Source organism: Volvox carteri (genome assembly GCF_000143455.1).
Source record: "Volvox carteri f. nagariensis unplaced genomic scaffold VOLCAscaffold_76, whole genome shotgun sequence".
In the NCBI taxonomy this organism is placed as follows: Eukaryota; Viridiplantae; Chlorophyta; class Chlorophyceae; order Chlamydomonadales; family Volvocaceae; genus Volvox; species Volvox carteri.
In genome coordinates, this window is record NW_003307619.1 from 38,825 (window position 1) to 45,917 (window position 7,093).

Here is a 7,093-nt window from a genome sequence, read left to right on the forward strand (position 1 = left end):
TATAGTTCCATAAGCTGGAAAATGGAACAAGACTTTCAAAATTGAACTCCGGTGTGCTTTAGGGGATTCCTATGAACATCAGAGCCTAAACATGATACCGCTTAGTTTTGAGCTGGGAGGTAACATGATATCAGCTAGCATGTTCAAGGAGCAGAATGCAATGTATTACTTCAAAGGCTGTTCGGGATCAGCCAGGAGGGCCTGGCCATCGGCGGGCCCGCGCCTGGCAAGGCGGCCGCCACCAGCAACTTCATGACGCAGTTTCAGAAGAAGGTCTTGGACAAGATCCTGCGACTGTCGACTATCACTGCAGACCACGGTGCTGTGGCAGCCGCAGTGGGAGCTGAGGCAGTGGATACTGCGGCTAACGACAGTGATGGTGCAGCAGCGAGAGCAGCCGCTGGGGACCACGAACAGGCGGTGGGTGGCGGAGAGGCTGCTGCCATGGGCACACATGCCGTGGATGGTGGCACGGGTGGCGGCTGCACAGCAGGCGTCGCAGCAGCAGCAACCGCAGGGGGGGACACCGGCACGGGTCCCAGGCAGGGCGAGGCGGGCGTTGCCCAGGTAGAAAACCTAGCAGTTTGGAACCTGGGGAGCATGTTTAACAAGGTCGAGGGGTGCTGATGGGTTATGTCAACTTTCAATGTCAGGGCAGCTTGTTGGGTCTTACCCTGATATTTTACCTTGAACGTCAGCACTGGGTGTTGCTGCCCCCCCCACCACAGGACGAAGATACCACCAACTACGATGCGTTCAAGGAGTGGGTCGGCGAGGTGCCAAGAGCGGCTAAGGGCGCAGCTGGCAAGCGCAGGCGGGGTGGCGGTGATGACGACGACCTGGGTGCGAGGTCAGGGCGCAAGGTTGGAAATAAACGGCAGAAGGGGAACAAGGGTGCAGGCCGGGGCAGGGGTGCAAGCAAGGGGACCACCAGAGGTGCGGGGAAGGGTGGTGCAGGCAAGGGAGGGTGGAGGGGGCAGACAGAGGAGGGTAGCTCGGAGGGTGGGTCGGATGCTGGTGAGGAAGAGGTCCTAGCCGCTGGCGCTGGGGAGGAGTCCAGCTCGGAGGACCCGGGCAATATAGTGAAGCTAGCAGCAGCAGCAGTGGCAGTGGCAGCAGCGACAGTGGTGGAAGTGAGCAGTAACATGGCAGCAGTGATGAGCGCTTGGGGGTGCACACACCATGTCGGCCCCAGGCAGGATGGGACAGACCAATCCCAATAGGTGCCGGTACATGTCATGCATCGGGGGTTTCATCCGTAGGAGTAGGCACGAACTCTGCAAGTGGTGGTGAGACTCCTTGGTGAGCACTTGCTGGTGGTGAGACTCCTTGGCGATCCGGAACCGCCGCTGGCATGCATGGTGGTCGAGGGCGTGGATGCAGCAGCGGTGGGAGAACTGGGCGCGGGACAGGGCGCGTGGACAGCAACACAGGCGGTGGAGCTGAGGAGGCATTGGTGTCTGGAGAGAACGATGCAATTCAGGTGAGGAGTGTTTTCTCGTTTCCAGACTGCTTGCAACCAGGGCTGCCTTGTAACCCTTTTGGAACCTGGGGAGCATGTTTAACAAGGTCGAGGGGTGCTGATGGGTTATGTCAACTTTCAATGTCAGGGCAGCTTGTTGGGTCTTACCCTGATATTTTACCTTGAACGTAAGCACTGGGTGTTGCTGCCCCCCCACCACAGGACGAGGATACCACCGACTATGATGCGTTCAAGGAGAGGGCCGGCGAGGTGCCAAGAGCAGCTAAGGGTGCAGCTGGCAAGTGCAGGCGGGGTTGCGGTGATGACGACGACCTGGGTGCGAGGTCGGGGCGCAAGGTTGGAAATAAATGGCAGAAGGGGAACAAGGGTGCAGGCTGGGGCAGGGGTGCAAGCAAGGGGACCACCAGAGGTGCAGGGAAGGGTGGTGCAGGCAAGGGAGGGCAGAGGGGGCGGACAGAGGAGGGTAGCTCGGAGGGTGGGTCGGATGCTGGTGAGGAAGAGGTCCTAGCCGCTGGCGCTGGGGAGGAGTCCAGCTCGGAGGACCCGGGCAAATATAGCGAAGCTAGCAGCAGCAGCAGCAGTGGCAGTGGCAGCAGCGACAGTGGTGGAAGTGAGCAGTAACATGGCAGCAGTGATGAGCGCTTGGGGGTGCACACACCATGTCGGCCCCAGGCAGGATGGGACAGACCAATCCCAATAGGTGCCAGTACATGTCATGCATCGGGGGTTTCATCCGTAGGAGTAGGCATGAACTCTGCAAGTGGTGGTGAGACTCCTTGGCGAGCACTTGCTGTATGGGGGGTGACATGAACACTGTTTTCGAGGACGATGGTTGAGATGAATGCATCAGGCTGTCAGGCTGGCTGGTCGGCGTTGTGAGTCCAAAGCGCCTTGGTCCACAAGCACACTGAGACTTAGGCTACTTTGACAAGGGGTGTGCGTCCATTTTGAGGCTTGCCGCAAGTATTCACCAATCGTTAATTTAACATGCAGTAAGCGTCACATCACAGAGTAATATCTGCCTGTGTAACCCTGATAACAGGGTCTCCACCCGTAATTGTACATGTAATTGGTTACATGTGCCCGTAATTCACCTCCAGCACCGCGTAAAATCCACCCGTAATCACTGGGTCTCCACCCGTAATTGTACGTGTAATTGGTTACATGTGCCCGTAATTCACCTCCAGCACCGCGTAAAATCCACCCGTAATCACTGGGTCTTCACCCGTAATTTCGCGTGTAATTGGTTACATGCGCCTGTAATTCACCTCCAACACCGCGTAAAATCCACCCGTAATCACTGGGTCTTCACCCGTAATTTCGCGTGTAATTGGTTACATGCGCCCGTAATTCACCTCCAACACCGCGTAAAATCCACCCGTAATCACTGGGTCTTCACCCGTAATTTCGCGTGTAATTGGTTACATGCGCCCGTAATTCACCTCCAGCACCGCGTAAAATCCACCCGTAATCACTGGGTCTTCACCCGTAATTTTGCGTGTAATTGGTTACATGCGCCCGTAATTCACCTCCAGCACCGCGTAAAATCCACCCGTAATCACTGGGTCTTCACCCGTAATTTTGCGTGTAATTGGTTACATGCGCCCGTAATTAACCTCCAGCACCGCGTAAAATCCACCCGTAATCACTGGGTCTTCACCCGTAAATGTTCACCTGTATCCTTGTGCTCAAATTACGGGACCCGTAACGTGTTACGGACCCGTAATTTCTGTCAAATTACGGGTGGATTGACCCAAAATTACGGGTAAAATGACCCCCCTTTTCCCAGAGTGCGAGTGAACTGGTCCATCCTGCACCACAAGCGCCATTGTGGGTCTAACTCCTATGCTTACGTATCATGCCTGTGCACTGAAGGCCTGCATGTAACTCTGGCAAGCATGCTACACCCTGACATGAGCATGTACAGCTGCACCCAACGTCTCTGCAGTCTCACCTCCACCACGCTGGATACCCTTGCCCGCATCGACCTGTCAGGCCACCGCACCCTCATACTCAACACATCTGGTTGCACAACCCCCGAACCCCTGCTGACCGGCGCACAACAGACTATCTGAAACCACCACCCCGCCATCATTGTGCCTTCAGTCTATCCATGCGCCTCATCCAACCTTTGCTGTCAAGCGGCAACTTCACAGCCAGCACCGTCACTGCATACAGTGCCTGCATGGAGCCATGCGAGTAGCCCAGGTTCAGCGCCCAGACTGCCTGTGACTCAATTCACTCTCCGCATGAATGTTTTGCCCTGAGACTGGCGCAACATGCCACACTTGCACGGCAGCATGGCGCCGAGGCACGAGCACGGCTCCCCTCTCCTGAGCCCGATGAGGAGCTGCACGCCATGCTTGAGGAGTGCATTAGCCCCGACCTGCAGGGCACGAAACGGTCCAAACTGTTGGATGTGATTATGCGCAATACGCTCCCGTTGGCATAAAATTATTCCACTCTTACCAAAATTATTAGCAGCATTTGAAAGCTCTACATGTTCGCACGAAACAACCGGGAGCTGGGCAAGAACCCATGGGTAAAGGTCAAGGTGGATACAGGTGACGCTGTGCCCGTATACATGCTGCCGTACTGTATGGGAAAGGCCGAGTGGGAAGCCGCTGACACTGAGATCAGCAAAATGTGGGCCGATGGCATTGTGGAGCCGTCAACCAGCCCTTGGTCAGCACCGATGCTGGTCATCAAGAAGCAGTCATCAAGAAGCAGTCATCAAGAAGCTTCTTGATGACCAGCATCAAGAAGCAGTCGGGCGGCCTGCGATGTGTGGTGGACTTGTGCCGCCTCAACCAGGTGCTGAAGCTGCAGCCTTACCTGATGGGCAACATCCAGGACATCTTGGACTCGGTCGCTCCACCTGTGGGGCAGAAGCGATACTACTACTCATTCGACATGGTGTCCGGATTCTTCAGCCTTGAGCTGGCCGACCAAGAGAGCATGCAACGGTGCGCGTTCAGCATGGGCAACACGCAGTGGTGCTACCGTGTCATGCCCATGCATGGGCATATGGGCCTATATGGGCCCATATGGGCCTGTCGTCCAGCCCTATCTTCTTCACTACTTTGCTGCGCAAGATCCTGGCCCCTATGCTACTTGACGGCGGCCCGACCCTACCTGGGGCCACAGCGGATGAGGACGCACTGATGACTCCACCCCTGAAGTGCGCCACTCCGGATCAGCGCTGCGTGGAGCATGAACGGTGTCAGCAGAAGTCGCGGCAAGTACCACCTCGAGCGCACAGCATGTCGCGCTCCATCAGAGTTGATAAGGATATCGTGTACCTCATAAAATTGACTTGCTCCTCCGCAGCTTCTGACAGGGCCTCCGCAGCTTCTGCCCTCGCCTTCTCGGCATCTGCGCGCCGACCCAGCTCCTGAATAGCTTCCGCTTGGTTTGGACCCTTCAAAGCCGCGTCCATGAGTTGAGTGTTGGTAGGGCTTCCATCCAGGCAACACGACGACGTGCAAGTTCTCTATGGTCTGCACAACCTGGACAATGCTTATTGCAAACTGTTATGTATATAAGCACTCAGAAGAACTTATGTGACGTCAAGTAAGCGCGTAACAATTTCATCGAGAATGGCGGGCAGAAGCAGTGCACCAAACTTTTTGCGCAGCATCTTTTAATGCTCCCAATCGTTCCGAGCGAGCCGGTCCCCGGATGGGGTACATTGTGTTAAACGGTGTACAATGGTCTCAATACCATTGTAACACAGCAAAGGCATAACCCGGGATGCTCAGACGGGCCTTGCGTCGTTACACAACGTCACACCGCAAAAGCGGTTCCGCGCAACCATTTCCGCTCACTTCCATGCTGCCCTTACGTCACCACAACAAAGTATAACATTTCAAGACTGGTTGGTGTCCATATTGGGGCCTTGTGTCTTCTGCTAGCAGCTGCTGGACGCTGAGCTGCGTAAAACGTTTGGCAGCGCTATGCAATCCTAGAACCATAGAGTAGAGATGTCGCTAGCTATAGCGGGTGACGAGCGCCTCCAGGGTGGCCACGATGCTGCCCGAGAGCATCTCCAAACGCTGTTCCTGCAGCCCGCCGGGCGGCAGAACGTGTGTCTGCTGGATGAGGTTATTTTTGATTTCATAGGCAGCAACGAATTTAAGCAGCGCCGATACACGGCGCAGGAGCTGATTACCTGCGCTCCATCCTGGGGAAGGCCAAAGCACTTCAAGTTTGTGCACGCTGGGATTCCGTACCTGGCAACGGTGGACTTCTGGGAGGGACCACACGTGGACCTCGTCAACATTAGGCTGCCGAACGACGGCTTCAGCAGGCTACGGGAAGAGGAGATTTTTCGGCACCGGTGCGGCGGCTGGGTGGAGCTCGATGGCACGCTGCTGATGGAGTTCTTCCCGAACCTTGCCAAGATTGTTGCAAACAAGTTCACCTCGATCATCTTCTACTACAACTACAAGCAGCAGTGCATCGATATGCAGCTGTTCACTGACGACCCCTCCACACCAGGACTGATGCTCACCTTAGAGCATGGGTACCCATACATGGATGACCAGTCGCAGCGGCGGCCCCTGCAGCGCGTGTAGCTGTTGCAAGTGAGTGTGCTGTGGGAGTCTCCGGGAGGTGGGGGGTGGGGGTGCTACACGGTGGCAGTGCAGTGCAGTGCGGTGTAAGCTATTTTTATCCGTGGCTCGGCATGGCACAACACGGACAACACAACACAAAGCATGGGTTGCGGCAGGGCCTGCTGCAATGGTTGCTGCAAAAGAGTCTGAGCTTTGCGCTTGAATGCACCGATGCTGCATGACACCAGGGCTCCCTGTGACACATGCCGAGTATTGGCTTCTGTGTGCCATCAGATTGTGACAAATGCCGTTGGGCGGTTTGTTTTTTGGCCAACTTCTCCCTGCCCCTTCACCTCCAACACGGCCCTGCTGCTTTCCCCGCTGCATGCTGCAGGCCCTCGGCCTGGCACGAGGAGAAAGGTGGCCATGTCATCTCCCACAGCGGCTCCCTAGATAGCAGCAGCAGCGGTGGCAATGCAGCACATCCGCCAGGCATGCCATCCACTGAGCATGTCGCTGCTGTGGGGTGGGGTGGCAAGCCGCTGTGGAGGCCACGGTCACAAGCAGGGTTGGACAGGACCTTCCTGAAATGGTCGGGTTGCCGGTTTTCCCCTTCCCATGCCCGTCGGGCCCACCCGATAGCGTTTTTGCATATCTTTCAATTTCTGTCGGGTGCCCTGATAGCCCATCCCAAAACCTGTCGGGTAACGCAAGAACGAAATTTCGTTGTAATTACTTGAAATTACATTTATTCGTATTTTATATGCACACTTTCCAGTTCTCAGTTTGCAGTTCACAGTTCTGATACGCACGAACAAACACACACACACACACACAGCAACACATGCACGCCTGCACGTCTGCCTGTGAGCATCACAACCCGAGCTCTTCAAGGAGACCCTTAGACACCGTAGGACTGGAGAGGAACATCTCCTCGTCCTCCTCTTCATCCCCCTCATAAAGAAGAAGAGGCAACAAAGTGAACGAATACATTACATATTTCCATCCAGTTATATTTGTATGAATACCATTATGTATCGCTGTAGCCATCCGT

At 55.6% G+C, this 7,093-nt stretch overlaps 3 protein-coding genes across 3 annotated transcripts; all 3 read left to right on the plus strand.

Annotated features, from left to right (window-relative positions):
* Positions 1-252: 252 nt before the first annotated feature.
* Positions 253-3,408, plus strand: VOLCADRAFT_107748 (uncharacterized protein). Its single transcript, XM_002957562.1, has 5 exons — positions 253-567; positions 729-936; positions 1,371-1,483; positions 1,685-1,973; positions 3,019-3,408. The coding sequence occupies exons 1-5, from the start codon at positions 377-379 to the stop codon at positions 3,250-3,252; spliced, it is 1,035 nt and encodes a 344-aa protein (XP_002957608.1). The 5' UTR covers positions 253-376; the 3' UTR covers positions 3,253-3,408.
* Positions 3,409-3,983: 575 nt separating this feature from the next.
* On the plus strand, positions 3,984-4,881 carry VOLCADRAFT_98705 (uncharacterized protein; the record flags this gene model as incomplete). Its single annotated transcript, XM_002957563.1, has 3 exons — positions 3,984-4,129; positions 4,174-4,449; positions 4,548-4,881. 3 exons carry the CDS (start codon positions 3,984-3,986, stop codon positions 4,879-4,881), a joined length of 756 nt encoding a protein of 251 aa, XP_002957609.1.
* Positions 4,882-5,315: 434 nt separating this feature from the next.
* On the plus strand, positions 5,316-6,789 carry VOLCADRAFT_107749 (uncharacterized protein). Its single transcript, XM_002957564.1, has 2 exons — positions 5,316-6,069; positions 6,434-6,789. Exon 1 carries the CDS (start codon positions 5,467-5,469, stop codon positions 6,058-6,060), a length of 594 nt encoding a protein of 197 aa, XP_002957610.1. The 5' UTR covers positions 5,316-5,466; the 3' UTR covers positions 6,061-6,069; positions 6,434-6,789.
* The last annotated feature ends 304 nt before the right edge of the window (positions 6,790-7,093 follow it).

Coding starts and splice junctions, on each gene's coding strand:
- VOLCADRAFT_107749 (XM_002957564.1), top strand. CDS start 5,467: ATGTCGCTAGCTATAGCGGGTGACGAGCGCCTCCAGGGTGGCCACGAT.
- VOLCADRAFT_107748 (XM_002957562.1), top strand. CDS start 377: ATGGTGCAGCAGCGAGAGCAGCCGCTGGGGACCACGAACAGGCGGTGG. Junction 568..728: donor GCGAGGCGGGCGTTGCCCAG/GTAGAAAACCTA, acceptor CCCCCACCACAG/GACGAAGATACCACCAACTA. Junction 1,974..3,018: donor GGAGGGTGGGTCGGATGCTG/GTGAGGAAGAGG, acceptor ATTCACCTCCAG/CACCGCGTAAAATCCACCCG.